General features: G+C 43.7%; 1 protein-coding gene across 1 annotated transcript; it reads left to right on the forward strand.

The window, feature by feature from the left end:
* The first annotated feature begins 3750 nt into the window (after positions 1 to 3750).
* Positions 3751 to 6273, forward strand: TEX51 (testis expressed 51). The gene is made up of 6 exons (XM_060301539.1): positions 3751 to 3949; positions 4049 to 4123; positions 4370 to 4459; positions 4802 to 4885; positions 5989 to 6057; positions 6149 to 6273. The coding sequence occupies exons 1-6, from the start codon at positions 3751 to 3753 to the stop codon at positions 6271 to 6273; spliced, it is 642 nt and encodes a 213-aa protein (XP_060157522.1).
* The last annotated feature ends 10634 nt before the right edge of the window (positions 6274 to 16907 follow it).

The raw sequence follows: 16907 nt of genomic DNA on the forward strand, positions 1-16907 counted from the left end.
ACCCAAACATCAGTGTAGAATTCTACCAAGTGTGACAGCATCTTGTAGAATACGCCTTTGATTTTTGTGAAGGTTTTCTGATGGCCTAATGCCAAAGCACTCTAAATGCCTACCCTATCATTTCACCTCCAAAACAAAAGCCTGAGTCTTGGACCTTACCACTTCTAACTTGAGAAAAGACAATTCCTGCCAGAGAAAAGCAGAAGAGAGTAAAGGAGACCAAAGCAAGCCAGGAAAGGAACCCAGTGCTCAGAGGGAGCTGAGCTGGTCACCCACTCCAGACCTTTCTCTACCCAGGGAGAGCCAAACAGTTTGGACTGTTTGTCATCCTGGGGTGTCTTGACTGTTACCATAGACATTCTCTTCACCCCTCTGTATGACTACAGTCTCCATTTTCTGAATTCCATGTCATCTTTCTTGCTTGATGTGTTTGTTTAGTTGGAGCACATCCTCCAACAGCTTTCTAAGAAAAGGTATTAGAGGTCAGTTTTAACCCTTGCCTGCCTGAAATACCATTAGTCTTTCTTCTCCTTGACTGTTATTTTATTGAGCATAGAATTCTAAGATGCAAATATTTTTCTCAGACTGTGAAAACATTGCTCCATTCTCTACCTCTTTCCTACATTGCTCTTGAGAAGCCTGAAAACATTCTGATTATTAGTCCATTGTACATGGTCTGCTTTTGCTCTGTGCTTTGGTGTGGTTTTTCTTTTTTTTTAAAATTAAATTATAGTTCATTTACAATACCATGTTAGTTTCAAGTTTACAGCAAAGTGACTCAGTTCTATATATATAAATACATATATATCTTTTTCAGATTCTTTTCCATTATAGGTTATTACAAGATATTGCATATAATTCCCTGTGCTATACAGTAGACCCTTGTCATTTAACTATTGATATTTTATATATAATAGTGTGTATCTGTTAATCCCATACTCCTAATTTATCCCCCCCATTTCCATTTGGTAACCATAAGTTTGTTTTCTATGTCTGTCTGTTTGTTTTGTAAATAATTTCATTGGTATTATATTTTAGATTCCGAGTGATAGCATAAAATATTTGTCTTTCTCTGTCTGACTTACTTCACTTAGTATGATAATCTCTAGGTCCATCCATGTTGCTACAAATGGCAATATTTCATTCTTTTTTATGGCTGAGTAGTATTCCATTGTGTGTATATGTGTGTGTGTGTATATATATATATATATATATATATATATATATATATATATATATATCACATCTTCTTTATCCTTTCATCTGTTGATGGACATTCGGTTGCTTCCATGTCTTGGCTATTGTAAATAGCACTGCTATGAACACTGGGGTGCATGTATCTTTTTTCATTAGAGTTTTTGTCTTTTCTGGATATATGCCTAGGAGTGGGGATTACTGGATCATATGGTAGCTCTATTTTTCTTTTTTTTTTTTTTTTTTTTGCGGTACGCGGGCCTCTCACTGTTGTGGCCTCTCCTGTTGTGGAGCACAGGCTCCGGACACGCAGGCTCAGCAGCCATGGCTCACGGGCCCAGCCGCTCCGCGGCATGTGGGATCTTCCCAGACCGGGGCATGAACCCGCGTCCCCTGCATCAGCAGGTGGACTCTCAACCACTGTGCCACCAGGGAAGCCCTATTTTTCATTTTTTAAGGAAGCTCCATCCTGTTTTCCATAGTGGCTGCCCCGATTTACATTCCCACCAGCAGCGTAGGAGGGTTCCCTTTTCTCCTGGTGTGTTTTTTCTTATTCCTAACCACTGGATGCCTTCTCAGTGGGCCCTCTCAATCTGGAAATTCATGTATTTCAATTCTAAAATTTCCTTCTTGTATCATTTCTGTCAGTTCCCTATTCTCTCCTCCCCCACATGCAAGCTGGGTGGGGCAACCTCAGAGGAGACAATGAACACTGTAAGCAGCAGGGTTGCATATTTGCACAGCTCTGAGCACCCCCCCCCAAAGGGTATCAGGGGAAGTAGTTCCCGCATTTCCCAGCTTTGGTTCAGGGCCTTCCTTTCCAGAAGTATTGCCTAAGTAGAAAAAAAGCAAGCTAATTCTCTAACCCCAAAAATGTCCAAAGCCAGTGAAAAAGCAACAGCTCTGCAGTACTCAGAATCACCCTGTCATCTCAGAGCCCATCTAACTAGTGTGGCCTGAATTTACCAATTCAGCTGCTATTTCTTCTAGCGAACCTTGATGCCTGCCCTCTGCATCTCTCTCCCTGTAAGACAGAATTCCTCCCTGTATAAACTTCCCACACTACGTTTTTTTAATTTAATTTTTATGTTATATTGGAGTATAGTTGATTTACAATATTGTGTTCATTTCAGGTGTACAACAAAGTGATTCAGATGTGTATATATATATATATATATATATATATATATATATATATATATATCTCCATTCTTTTTCAGATTCTTTCCCCATATAGGTTATTACAGAATACTGAGTAGAGTTCCCTGTGCTATACAATAGGTCCTTGTTGATTACCTGTTCTATATGTGGTAGTGTGTATATGTTAATCCCTTCCACCCAACTTCTATTGCAAATAACTTTCTCCCCTCCAGTTTCTCTGTCCTTTCCTTCTAAAACTTACATCAGCTCAATGTTAGACCTGGAGTTCATGGATTATCTAATTTTATCTTTTCTTCCCTGTTTCTCATCTCTATTTTTTTTGTACTTCTGTCTGAGAGACCTCTGAAAGTTTATCTCCCAACGTATCTATGGAATTCTTAAATTCCTGCTATTATATTTTTAATCTCTAATAACTCTTCTTTCAGACTTTTTCTTTTACACGGCAGCTTCTTCTCATCTGGGGAAGGCAATATTTTGTCTATTTAATTATGGTGGGGTTCTAAGTTTTCTTCTGCTTCCCACCATATCTTTTGTACCCTTCTTTTTTCCTGTGGTTTTTGTTTGCTTCTGTTTTGAATTCTTGACATCATTTTGCCTCTTGTTCACACTAAAAGCATTCTTCAGATGTCTGGTGGCTTTCAGCTACCCATAGTTGAGCTTGAGGAACTCAAGCTGGTTCTGAAAGCACGGCATGGAAGGGGAAAGCTTATCAGCTGAGGAGTGACAAGGATCCCACTGGCTTTTTCTTTACTGAAGAGTAAGGAATTTTGCTTTTCTTCAAGGCCCACTGCACATAAGAACTGCTGTCCCAGAGACGGCTTCTCTCTCTGTACTCTCATGCACGCTCTGTTTACATTCTGTCTACACTGTCTGCCTACACTGTGATGGGAATAGCTATTGAAGTCCCTCTGGCTTGACCAGGCACAAGACAGCAGCCAGTTTATATGCGCCATGAAAAAGACATATGTTCCATAAGCTTCCCATGGCTGACCACTTCTATGTGGAAAAGTGATGCAGACTCTTTAAACAACTAACCTTCTCTCTATGCTGCTCTCTCCTGGCCTTCCAAATTTCAGCCTGTGAACAATTCCATACATAGTAAATGCCATCAGGGGGGCTGAGGACCAGCCACAGGCAGCACAACCATCTCTCTGATCCTCACAAGAACCGTCCTCAATGAGGATCGGTGACCCCACCTTCAAAGGAGGATATCAAGGTCCTCACTTGGCTCTGATGTCAAAGCCCAGGTTTGTGCCATGGCTGGCCTTCACCTTACCCTATGGAATTTACTTTTGTTCTGCAAAGAGAATGTGGTTCCCAGGGCGACAGGGTGCCAGTGTTCCATGTAGAACTGCCAGGCAGTGTGGTAAAGGCATTGAGGGAAGACCCCAGAAGATGCTGCTTCTCCTGCTCAGCTGTCTCTTGCCCACCGCCAATGGGAAGAGCTGTCTCCACTGCTGGCCAGAGCTGCCTGCACTGATAGACTATGACCTGCAGATTCTACGGGGCACCCCAGGGCCACCTGTGGAGCTCTCCCACAGCCTCCACTCCCTATTTCTGGACAATCATGCTTTCCTCGAATCCTGGTATCTTGGTGAGGCTCAGCCAGGAGACCAGGGGTCAGGGCTGACCCCTTTACCTGGCCCAGGACCTTAGTCCCCTGACTTCCCTGTGTCCCAAATCCCATTCTCAGGTCAAGACCATTTGGAGGAAACAGCAGGAACATTATTCACTCACATAGATAAAGCCATTAAGAAGTTTCGAGATGGTGAGGAAGCTTAGTGTCTTAGGGCCCCAGGGTTTGGGTTGACAAAACCTGGCCCTCCAAGGCATTCCCAGAAGACCACTATCGGGGGGTGCGGAGGTGTTGTGAAGGGTGGGGTCAGAGACAGCAACTATCTGTGTGCACTGCAGAGTCTCTGTCTGAAAAACCTGGTTTGAATTCCCGACCTTGAGAAAATTATTGATTCCATCTATGAAATGTAGATGGCTTCTTCCTTCCTGCTCCACCCAGATAAACCATCACTTCTGGAAGAGGTTCATGTCCTGAAGCAGCAGTTTTCCAAGCATCTGGAGGACCTATGTGAAGAGCTAAAGGAGAAGGGTGAGAGGTAGGGCTGGCCCCTGCCTGCCCCCCAGCCCTTCACCTCCCGGAGACCTAAGGAGGCAGAGTCCAATCTGCAGATCCCTGCCCCCAGGCCCCTCCCCAGGAGACCTCACCCTTCCCTGGCTCAGGGTGCCTGACCACACCTTCTCCCAGCTTCGTTTCCTGCTCACACCCCGACCTCTCCCGGCTCTGTCTGCCCAGAACCTCAGTCTCTCTACCATCTCACCCTCCCGGGCAGCCTGCAACAAGTCCTGTGGTGAGTATTTTGGGGACCAGGCCTGGGTGAGGGCTGAGGGGCACCTGACCCTCGCTAAGGCTCCTGCCCCTTCTCTCTCTCAGACATCCGCTCCACACTGGAGGTCATCAGCTGTGCCAACTGCAAGACACACTTCCTCACCTGCCAAGACCCCACTCTCTGCCCAGGTCAGTGGCCAGCCAGCCATCTTGGCCTGCAGCCTCCCCACCTCCACCTCCAAGTCCACTGTTGTCTCTGTCTGGACTGTCTTTCTTGTCTATACCAATACCCCTCCTTGCTCTCCATCCTCCCTGGGGAAGGTAGCACCTCTCAAGATGTCTGGATTCCACGTGTCCAGCTTCAGAGCCACCTGCATCTAGGACATGCCCCCTGGGGGTCTGTCAGGTCCTCAAAACCAGCATGCCTGGGGACATGTCCAAACCCTTCTCCACCCCCAAATCTGCTCTTCCCTCAGGACCCCTCTCAGCAAATGTCCCATTCAAGCTCTCGACCTCCTAAACCAGGAGTCCCCTCCCCCTCACTCAGTGCCTGTAGTCACCAGGTCTTGCTAAACAATTCTTCGGTGTGTTGCCATATGGTCCTTCCAGCATCTACCACTCCTCAGGCAGCCTCACCTCTCACCTGGATTATGGCAGCTTCTCCTAACTGGCCTCTGAGACCCTGTTGGCCCCATCTTACTCAGCAATCAAAGAACCCTTTCCCAAGGAGCCAGTCTACCTTCAACCCTTCCTGTTATAACTTTCCCAGGGGCCCCCAGATAAAGTCCACCCTCCTTCTTGGGAGGCCCTGCTCACCTCCCCCCTCCCCAGCCACATGGAGCTGCTGACACGCTGGACAAACGGCTTCATGCTTCTGTCCTTGAACATTCTGTGTCCTCTGCCTGGAACACAGTTTGGCCCCTTGACCATCTGATCTAAACTCCTACTGGTCTTTCAAAGTCCAGCTCAGAAGTCCTGTTTCCCGAGAAGCTGCCTCTGACCAGCTCCCTCTCTCCAGGCTCATGGGCGTTCCCCCAGATCTCTCCTCCTTCCTGCCCTGCCCCGCTTCCCTGGGACACCACAGCAGAATCGTTTGCTTGTCTCCCTCCTAGAGAGCAAGGATCCTGTCTCACTCATCCTTAGATGTAGGTGGGCACACAGTAGGTGCTCAGTGTCTGCAAACAGGTGACTGAGTGGGTGAATTAAAGAAGGAGAGAATGCAGTCTCCTCTCAGAGCTGAGATGGCCCTGCCTGCTGCCCAAACACTGGCTCCCCCTTTCCACCCCCCACAGGGACCAGGAGGACCTTCGTGTGGGCTGTGAGCCTCGGCATTGCCCTGCCCCTGGCGGCCCTAGCTGGAGGTGGTTGAGTGCCTGCTCCAAGCCCCAGCATCCCCAAGGAAGACACGCCTACTCCTAGACTGACCCATCTCCACCCTGATTCCTGGCCCAGATGTTACATTTTCTGGCTCGAGAAGAAGAAAAAGAAGAAGGAGAAGGAGGCAGAAAAGGAGGTCCTGGGACATCCAGAACTCCCACGGAGGGGAAGCTGTGTCGGCCTGGGGGCAGCAAGGCTAGCGACCCCAAGTCTGGCTCCCGGGGCCTCACAGCCAAAGGAGTCTAGGATCAAGGGCCGGGACTCAGGAGGGCCACCATCAGCCCCCAGTGTGAGCAGACCCACCCAGGGCCAGGCACCCGGGACAGAGCTGCAGCCATGCCCCAAGTCTCCACCCGATCCACAAAGTTTCCCCTACCCATAGCTGTCATCATCCCTCTGCAGCGACCCCTCCACCCTTTGCCACCCTGCTCCCTGACTGCACAGACTACGAACATGCACCCCTTGCCCTCTGCTCCTGGTTGGGTTTGGCCAGCAGGAGGTCAGAGGCAGAAGCAGGCCTGCTTCTCCTTTCTCAGCAGGGACCCAGCAGGCCGCTTGTCACCTTCAGCTGAACAAAGGTCTCAGGTGCTGTCAGGAAGCTCTCTTATCTCTGGGTTCTGGTAACTCTCCCTCCCCCGACCCTTCTAACCTGGGGTGGTAACAGTTCCGAAGTTCTGAGGCCCGGGAGACCACACTCTCTCTTGGGGTTTCCCTATGCCCATGCTTTGTAAATTGCCTCTGTTAAAACACCCTCCTCATGTTCTGATGGACTGTGCCATCCGCTTCCTGCAGGGTCCTGCACAGTGGCAGTCGACACTGCGATCCTCCCCATGTGGGTCCGCGAGGACTGTCTCATGTCCTCACCCTCTTCCTGCCAGGCCACCACCCTTTCCTTCCAGAAAGATCCCTTTACTGGTCCCAGCAGTGGCAGCTCTGCAGGATCACACTAGCCTCAGCTGGTTCCAACACCAGAGATGAGGGCAGCAACGGCCTGGCTCCCTCGAGGCGTCCCCATGTCTAGGTGTGGAACAGAGGTGGTAAGGGGCCAGCCGGAGGCCCCAGCAAGAGCGGGGACTAGCAGAAGAAACCAGAAAACAGGCTCCAAGTCACATCAGTAGCAGACCTCACCCACGTCCCGGCCAGGATGTCCACTCTGGCGCCTCCCAGGTCGCTGGTGGATCACTGGTACTGCTGACAATAAAATATACCGGCTCAGGGCTTCCCTGGTGGCGCAGTGGTTGAGAGTCCGCCTGCCGATGCAGGGGACACAGTTTCGCGCCCTGGTCCGGGAAGATCCCACATGCCGCGGAGCCGCTGGGCCCGTGAGCCATGGCCGCTGAGCCTGCGCTCCGGAAGGTTGCCTTGCCCTGCTCCATCTCCCTCCAGATTCCTTTCCTTCTCAGCCCCCAAGGCTGCTGAGTTAAATGGAACCCCTGGGACCCCCAGGCATGGCTCTGCCCTTTTGCCTCATCCCTGTGCCCCTCCTCACTGATTCCCCAGGCTCTCAGATTTGGCCCAGGCTCTCCCCAGGGACTGAATGGGAGGCCACGCCCAGAGACCGAATGGGAGGCCACGCCCAGAGAATGAATGGGAGGCCACGCCCAGAGAATGAATGGGAGGCCACGCCCATAGAATGAATGGGAGGCCACGCCCAGATCCAGGGCCCTGGTCTGCAGGTCAGCTCCTGGGGGCTGAAAGGAAGCAGGTCTGAGGCCAGAGCTGTGGACGGGCAGCCCAGACCCTGGACTCGAATCCTGGCTCTGACATTGAGGTTCTAGGTTCCCTCCTCTGCATCTGTTTCCCCATCTGAGCACAGAGTACGGGATGAGATGTTCTAGTCAGGTTGGTATGCCCACTGGGTTCATATTTGCCATCCTATATTTGTTCATGCTGTGGGTCCAAATTCAGTGCCTTGTTCCCTTCGCCTCCTGCAGTCCACTGAAATCCTGCTGGGGCCCATGGCCCAGCTCCTAAAACAGGGTTTCCTGTCTCCTTTGACCCTGCTGGTGTTCCCCCCTTGGAGCCGGCGGCCAGGCTGGAAGCAGGCTGACTGCAGCATCACTATCCAGCAGTGCGGGCCACTCCCTGGGGTGGGGGTGGGGCTACAGAGACCAGGGCAAGACATAACAGAACATAAACAGCAGCCTGGGCAGAGAGTACCACGGCCAAGGGCAGCTGTGGGTACCCAGCTGCAGGCATCTCCAGCTCACCCAGCCAAGAATCCAGGAAGGCCTCCCAGAGGTGGTGTCTTCAACTGTGAGAGGCCAGGGAAGGCGGAAGGGAGGGAGGAGTGTTTTCATCGAGGATTCAGCATTGCAGAGGAGGGGCAAGAGACTTTGATAGGGTCAGGAACTCCAAGAAATATGGCTGGAGGGAGAGGCCCAGGTAAGAGGCCAATGAGAGGCTCCCAAGCCCATGTGGGTCCAAAGCAAACCTGAGAAAAGAACCCACCAACAGACTCCGGGGAAAGCAGGTGGGCAGGGCAGGCTGGGGGAGAGGCAGTGGAGGGTTTTGTCAGCAGCAAGCCATGTCCCAAGGCGAGGAGTCCATAGATAGAGTCCATAGTCCATAGAGCTTTGGCAATATCATGGAACTGCGGATTGAGAAGTTGGAGTTCTAGCTTGCCCACACTGAACGTGAGGGGTCCAGGTCCCTGAAAGCAGGGAGGTGCAGAAAAATGAAACAAACGCACTGTATCTGTTTCCTCCCCCTCCTCCAAGGTGCCCACCTATACTTAAACAGCATAGGCTTCAGATTTCCAAAGACAGAAATCAAACAGAAAGGATCTGAAATGCAATTTATCAGAGATTTGTATACTAGGGAACTAAAAGTTGGCCTCCACGACCCACATAGGAAGATAAACTTTGATAAATACCCCCAGGGTATTGGTTGGAAAGGTTATAGCTTAAAAGAGGGGGTGTACCAGCAGCAGACTGATCCTTACAGAGGATGGAGCTCAGACTGAAGGCCCCACCGTCGCGGACAAAATTGAAGAGCCCTGTTCTCACTCTATATCACTGCTGAAGGAGAGAGTAAATACAGTCAGAAGGAAAAGAATACCATCTAGAGCCACTGCTATGTTTCATTTACAGTGTCCAGTGTTCAAACAAATATTATCAGACACACAAAAACAAGATCAAGAGAAAAAGCAGACAACAGAAACCAATCTGCAAGGTACCCAGATGTCAGAGCTGATATAAATTTTAAAATAACTGTGATGAATGCATCTAAAAATATTCTTTCCAGCTTTCCAGATAAAACTGACATATGACATTGTGTTAGTTTAAGGAGAACAACATGTCAATTTTATATACTTATATATTGCAAAGTGGTTACCACCATAGCATTAGCAATCATCTCCACCGAGTCACACAACTACTTTTTTGTGTGGTGAGAACATTTAAGATCTACTCTCTTAGCAAGTTTCAAGTATATAATACAGCATTATGAACTATAATAATCATGCTGTACTGCTGCACATTAGATCTCCAGAAATGATTCATCTTTAAACTAGAAGTTTAAAATCTGCCCATTTCTCCCACACCCTAGCCCCTCGCAACCACCATTCTACTCTATGATTTTGGTTTTTTAAGATTCCACATATAAGTGATATCATGTAGTATTTGTCTTTGTCTGACTTATTTCGCTTAGCATAAAGCCTTCATGATCCATCCACGTTGTTGCAAATGGCAGGATTTCCTTCTTTCCCGTGACTCAATAATATTCCATTATCCATTCATCTGTTGACAGACCTGTGGGTTGGTTCCTTATCTTGGCTATTGTGAATAATGCTGCAATGAACATGTGAGTACAGATATGTCTTCAAGAAGCTGTTTTCACTTCCTTTGGAAATATAACCAGAAGTGGGATTGATGGATCATATGGTAGTTCTACTGATAGTTTTCATTTTTTAGGAGACTCCATGCTGTTTTCCACAGTGGTTACACAAATTCACATTTCCACTAAAAGTGCACAAGGGTTCCCTTTTTTCCACATCCTCACCAGCACTTGTTATTTCTTGTCTTTTTGATAGCAGCAATTCTAACAGGTGTGAGGTGATATCTCATTGCTTGAATTTGCATTTCCCTAATGGTTAGTGATGTTGAGCACCTTTTCCATGAACTTACTGGCCATTTGTATGTCTTCTTTAGAAAAGGTCTATTCATATCCTCTGCCCATTTTTTAATTGAATTGTTTGGGTTTTTTTTTTTCTATTGAGTTGTATGAGTTTTTTTTAATATATTTTGGATATTAACACCTTATTAGATATATGTCTTACAAGTATTTTCTCCCATTGCATAGGTTGCCTTTTCATTTTGTTGATGGTTTCTTTTGCTGTGGAGAAGCTTTTTAGTTTGATACAGTGCCACTTGTTTATTTCTGTTTTTGTTGCCTTTGCTTTTGGTGTCAAATCCAAAAAAAACATTCATTGCTAAGACCAACATCAAGGGGTTTTTTCCTGTTTTCTTTTCTAGGAGTTTAGAGTTTCAGGTCTTATTTTTAAGTCTTTAATCCATTTCAAGTTAATTTTTGTGAGTGGTGTAAGACTGGGGCCACTATCATTCTTCTGCATGCAGTTATCTAGTTTTCCCAACATCATTTATTGAAGAGACTATATTTTCCCATTGAGTATGCTTGGCTTCCTTGTCAAATATTAATTGACCATATATGCAAAGGCTTATTTCTGGGCTGTCAATCTGCTCCATTAGTATGTGTGTTTTTATGCCAGCACCATACTGTTTTGATTACTATAGCTTTGTAGCACAGTTTGAAATCAAGAAGTGTGATGCCTCCAGCTTTGTTTTTTTCTCAAGATTGCTTTGACTATTCCAGGTAATTTGTGGTTCCATACAAACTTTAGGATTGTCCATTCTATTTCTGTGAAAAATGTCATTAGAATTGATTCTATAGATGGCTTTGAGTAGTACAGACATTTTAATGATATTAATTCTTCCAATTCATAAACATGAGATTTCTTTGCATTTGTTTGTGTCTTCTTCAATCTCTGTCATTAAAGTATTATAGTACTCAGTGTACAGATCTTTCACCTCCTTAGTTAAATTTATTCCTAAGTATTTTATTGTTTTGGATGCTATTGTGAATGGGATTTTTTCATATATTTTTCATATATAATGTTGTTAGTGTATAGAAATGAAATATTTCTGTATGTTAAATTTGTATCCTGCAGCTTTACTGAATTCATTGATTAATTCTAAAAGTTTTTGGTGGAATCTTTGGATTTTCTATGTATAAGATCATATCATCTGCAAGCAAAAACAATTTTACTTTTTCCTTCCTGATATGGATAACTTTTATTTCTTTTCTGCCAGATTTCTCTGGCTAGGACCTCCAGTACTATGCTGAACAAAAGTGGTGGGTGGACATCCTTATCTTGTACTGATCTTAAAGGAAAAGTTTTCAGTCTTTCACCTTTGAGTACAGTGTTATCTGTGGGTTTGTCATATATGGTCTTTATTTCATTAGGATATGTTTCTTCTCTACACAATTTGTTAAATGTTTTTTATAATGGAAGGATGTAATATTTTGTCAAATGCTTATTCTGCATCTATTGAGATAATCTTATGATTTGTATCTTTCATTCTATTAGTGTGGTGTACACATTGATTGATTTTCATATGTTGAACTGTCTTTGCATTGCAGAGATAAATCCCACTTGATCATGGTGTATGATCCTTTTGATGTGATGTTGAATTTGACTTGCTAATATTTTGTTGAGAATTTTTGTTGAGAGATATTGGCCTGTAGTTTTCTTTTCCTGTAGTGGCCTTATCTGGCTTTGTATTAGGGTGATGCTGGCCTCATAAAATGAGTTTAGGACTGTTCCCTCCTCTTCAATTTTTTAGAAAATTTTGATATGGATTAGTGTTAATTCTTCTTTAAATGTTTGGTAGAATTCACCAATGAAACTATCTTTCCCTGAGCTTTTCTTTGTTACAATGTTTTTGATTACTGATTCAATCTCCTTTTTCATGATTGGTCTATTCAGATTTTCTATTTCTTCTTGATTCAGTCTTGATAGGTAGTGTGTTTCTAGAAATGTATCCATTTCTTCTAGGTTATCCAACTTGTTGGCATATAATTGTTCATAGCTGTCACTTATAATTCTTTGTATTTCTGCGATATCAGTTGGAATATCTTCTCTTTAATTTCTGATTTTATTTATTTGAGTTCTTTCCCTTTTTTTGTTGGTAAGTCTAGCTAAAAGTTTGTCAATTTTGTTCTATTTTTCTCCTCCCTATTCCATTTATTTCTGCTCTGGTCTTTGTCATTTCCTTCCTTCTGCTAACTTTGGGCTTCATTTGTTCTTTTTCTAGTTCTTTGAGGTGTAAAATTAGGTTGTTTATTTGAGATCTTTCTTTTTTCTCAATATATGCATTTACTGTTATAAATTTCCCCCTTAGAACTGCTCTTCCAGTTTCCCACCTGTTTCGGTATGTCCTGTTTCCACTTTCATTTATTTCAAGATATTTTTCCCTTGCCTTTTAATTTCTCCTTTGATCTATTAGTTGTTCAAGAGTGTGTTGTTTAATTTCCATGTATTTGTGAATTTTCCAACTTTCCTCCTGTTGTTGATTTCTACTTTCATTCCACTGTGTTCAGAAAAGATATTTGGTAAGATTTCAGTCTTCCTAAATTTGCTAAGACTTGTTTTGTGACTATCATAATATCTATCCTGGAGAATGGGTACTTGAGAAGAATGTATTCTGCTGCTGTTGGGTGAAATGTTCTGTATATGTCTGCTAGGTCCATTGCTCTAAAGTTTGGTTCAAATCCAATATACTTAGATGTCCTATATTGAGTGCAAATATATTTACAATGGTTAATTCTTGATGAATTGATCTCTTTATTATATATAATGACCTTCTTTGTCTATTGTTACCATTTTTGGCTTAAAGTCTATTTTGTCTGATATTAGTATAGCTATCCATTTTCTCTTTGGGTTTCCACTTTCATGGAATATATTTTCCACCTCGTCACTTTGAACCTGTGTGTGTGTATCCTTAAAGCTGAAGTGAGTCTCTTGTAGTCAGCATATAGTTGGATCTTGTTTTTTAACCTATCCAGAGACTCCATGTCTTTTGATTGGAGAATTCAACAGATTTACATTTAGAGTAATTATTGATAGGTAAGAACGTACTAATGCCATCTTATTATTTTCTGGATGTTTTGTAGTTCCTTTGTTCCTTTATACCTTGCATGCTGCCTTCCTTTGTGAATTGATATTGTGTAGTGGTATGCTTTGATTCCCTTCTCTTCACCTTTTGTGAATTTACTGTAAGTTCTTGCTTTGTAGTTACCATATTACATAAAACATCTTATAGATATAACAATCCATTTAACACTGATAACAATTTAACTTTAATCACATACAAAAACTCTACCTTTTCACTCCACCCTCATTTATGTTTTTGATGTAACAAGTTACATATTTTATATTATGTATTCATTATCAAATTATTGTAGCTAAAACTATTTTAAATAATTTTGACCTTTACCCTTTACACTAGAGCTATGGTTAACCCATCATCATATTAAATTAGAGTATTCTGAACCTGACTATATATTTACCTTTACCAGTGTGTTGTATATTTTCAAATGTTTTTGTATTACTTAATAGCATCCTTTCATTTCAGGTTGAAGAACTCCTTTCAGCATTTTTGTAAGGCAGGAATAGTGGTGATGATCTCCATCAACTTTTGTTTGTTAGGGAAAGTCTTTATCTTGCCTTCATTTATGAAGGACAACATTGCTGGGTAAAGTATTCTGTTTGGCAGCTTTTTTTGAAATAATACATTCTATTCCATCCTGCAGGGTTTCTGCTGAGAAATCTGTTATAGCCTTATGTCAGTTCCCTTGTATAAAAGAAAATTTTTCTCTTGCTGCTTTTAAAATTCTCTCTTTATATTTGATCTTTGATGGTTTTATTACAATGTGTCTCAGGGAAGATTGTTTTGGATTGAAATTTTGGGGTGACCTGTTAGCTTCATGAACTTGGATGTCCAAATCTACCCACTATCTCTTCAAATAAACTTTCTACCCCTCTTCTTCAGTACTCCAATGGTGTGTGAATTTTTCTCTTAAACGTTTTTCCTAGGCCTTATTTCTTTTTTAATTCTAATTTTTTTTTACCCTTCTGATTGGGTAATTTTAATTGATCTGTCTTCAAGCTCACTGATTTTTCTGCTTGGTCAAGTCTGCTGTTGAAGCTCTCTATTGAATTTTTCAGCTCAGTCATTTTACTCTTCAGTTCCAAAATTTCTGTTTGGTGGTTTTTTGTTTGTTTGTTTGTTTTGATTTTTTTGTTTTGTTTTTTTTCTTCTATCTCCTTGTTAACTTCTCATTTTGCTCTTGTATTGTTTTCTTGATTCCATTAAATTATTTACCTATGTTCTCTTGTAGCTCTCTGAGCATCTTTAGAAGAATTATTTTGAATTCTGTCAGGTAATTCATGGATAGCCGTTTCTTTGGGGTCAGTTACTGGAAGTTTACCTTGTTCCTTTAGTGGTATCATGTTTCCCTGATTCTTCATGATCCCGGTAAACTTGCACATGTATCTGCTCATCTGAAGAAGGCAGTTACCTTTTCCAGACTTACAGACTGACTTCAGTAAGGAAAAACCTTCACCTGCAGATGGGGGCATGCTGGAGTGTGCTGTGACCCAAGTATAATGGTTCAGGGCACCTCGCTTGGGGGCAGAGTAGTAGGACTGAGTCCAGGGGTGAGGAGGTAGGTGTGATGACTCATTGGCTCAGGCCATTGAGATCCACAACATCAACAACTGCGTGGTTCTTAGAAAGCTCAGTAGGGGAGTTCAAAGACGCTGCAAGGGCTGCTGGGGTGCTTAGCAGCACCTCCACATCCAGCACCTCCAGGTCTAGATGATTTTACCCATTAAAAACTACTTAAGATGCCTTTTCAACAAATGACACTGGAGCAGTTGGTCATCCATAGGCTTACGACCTTGACTTAAGTCTCACACATTATTTTAAAAATTAACTTAATGGATCATGGGATTAAATGTAAAACATAAAACTATAAAATCTTTAGTGTAAAACATGAGAGAAAAGCTTCAGAATCTAGGATGAGGCAAAGCATACTTAGATGACACCAAAAGCACAATTCATGAAAAGAAAAATTAAGTTTTATTCCAAGGAAAATGTTTGCCCTGTGAAAGATCCTGTTAAGAGGATGAAAATACAGGCTACAGAAAAGAGAGGTGTGCAAACCACATATCTGACAAAGGGCTAGTATCTAGAATATATAATGAATTCTCAAAACTCAGCAATAAAAGTCAAATAGTCCAATTAGAAAATGGCCAAAAGACATGAAGAGACGTTTCACAGAGGAAATATACAAGTGGCAAATAAGCACATGAAAAGATAATCAACATCATTTGACATTAGGAAAATTCCAGCGAAAGCCACAGTGAGATACCAGCACACACCTATCAGCACTGTAACATCAACAGCTGATCTCATTTGGTGCTGGAGAAAAGGTAAGGTGAAAAGCCACTCCATGTGGGGTGTGAGGGGACAGGGTGTGTACACACACACACCCTCAGAATTCACCAGTTTCTGAGCAGTTTCACTGGCAGGACTCCAGGGTGGCCCTCCTTTTGGCCAATAGACAAAGGCCAAAAACATTCCTGCTGATGAGTACGGGAGCCGTCGTAATGGCCCTTTTTCAGGATCTGACAGTGTTCTTATGTACTTCCAAGCCTGACTGGTCAGTATGGAGCAACCTAGACAAGAGTCCTAAAGCTCCCAGCATGGCTGTCCTCCACCCTCCCCTCCCAGTCATCAGCAGCGTCTGCTGCCACAGCCCTGGCTGAATCTCCCAGTCTTTATTATCCAAATCTGCCACATGCCCCCCCACCTTCTATCTGTGGTCACAGCAAGACTCTCCCTCAAAGAAACACATCTCATTTACTCATCCTGGCTCTACCACACTCCCACCAGAGACTCTGCTAGGTAAGAGGAAAGCATCTGACATTTTTCTAATTTCTATTATACGCATATGCTTTTCACTTTATCTCATTTAACTGTAACAACATGAAATAAGCATTATAATTTTTTTGCAGATGAAAATATTGAGACCTAGTGAGGTTGTTACTTGGTACATTTCTTTTCAAAGAGCATTCCAGAGTTTTCTATGGAGTCTGGAAGCTGCAAAATAGATCTGGAACCTGGGAACTGAGGCAAAATCTTACCCTCCTCTCCCACATTCCCAACCCAGCAGTCATACTGTATTGTCTGCAGGTGGTCATTTTTATCGACGGAAAGGATGAAATCTATCCCTATCCCATTTGCTTCCTTTCTTCTGCCTTTGCCTGTTCTGCAAGGACAATGCCACTTGAGTGTGTCCATTGCTCCTCTAAATCAATTTTTCCATTTCTCTTTTTTTTATTATTATTTAATTTGGCTGAGCCAGGTCTTAGTTGTAGCACGTGATAGCTTTGATCTTCCTTGTGGCATGTGGGATCTTATTTGCGGCATGCAGGATCTAGTTCCCTGACCAGGGATCGAACCTGGGCCCCCTGCATTGGGAGCATGGAGTCTTAGTCACTGGACCACCAGGGAAGTCCCCCATTTCTCTTTGTAATCTCTCATTTATTGAGCACCTCCAATTGCCAGGCACTGTGCTGGCTACATTATATAAATCATCCCTGGTCTTCAACCCCGTGAAGATTATTTTCCCCTTAGATGCCAGACCCCAGTTTTGCTCCCATCAGCTAGCACCGTGTAACAGGTGGGCATGTGTGGGTGGTGTGCACTGGCATACACACTCTCAGAATACACAAGATTCATAGATG

Source organism: Globicephala melas, chromosome 7 (genome assembly GCF_963455315.2).
Source record: "Globicephala melas chromosome 7, mGloMel1.2, whole genome shotgun sequence".
Lineage (NCBI taxonomy): Eukaryota > Metazoa > Chordata > Mammalia > Artiodactyla > Delphinidae > Globicephala > Globicephala melas.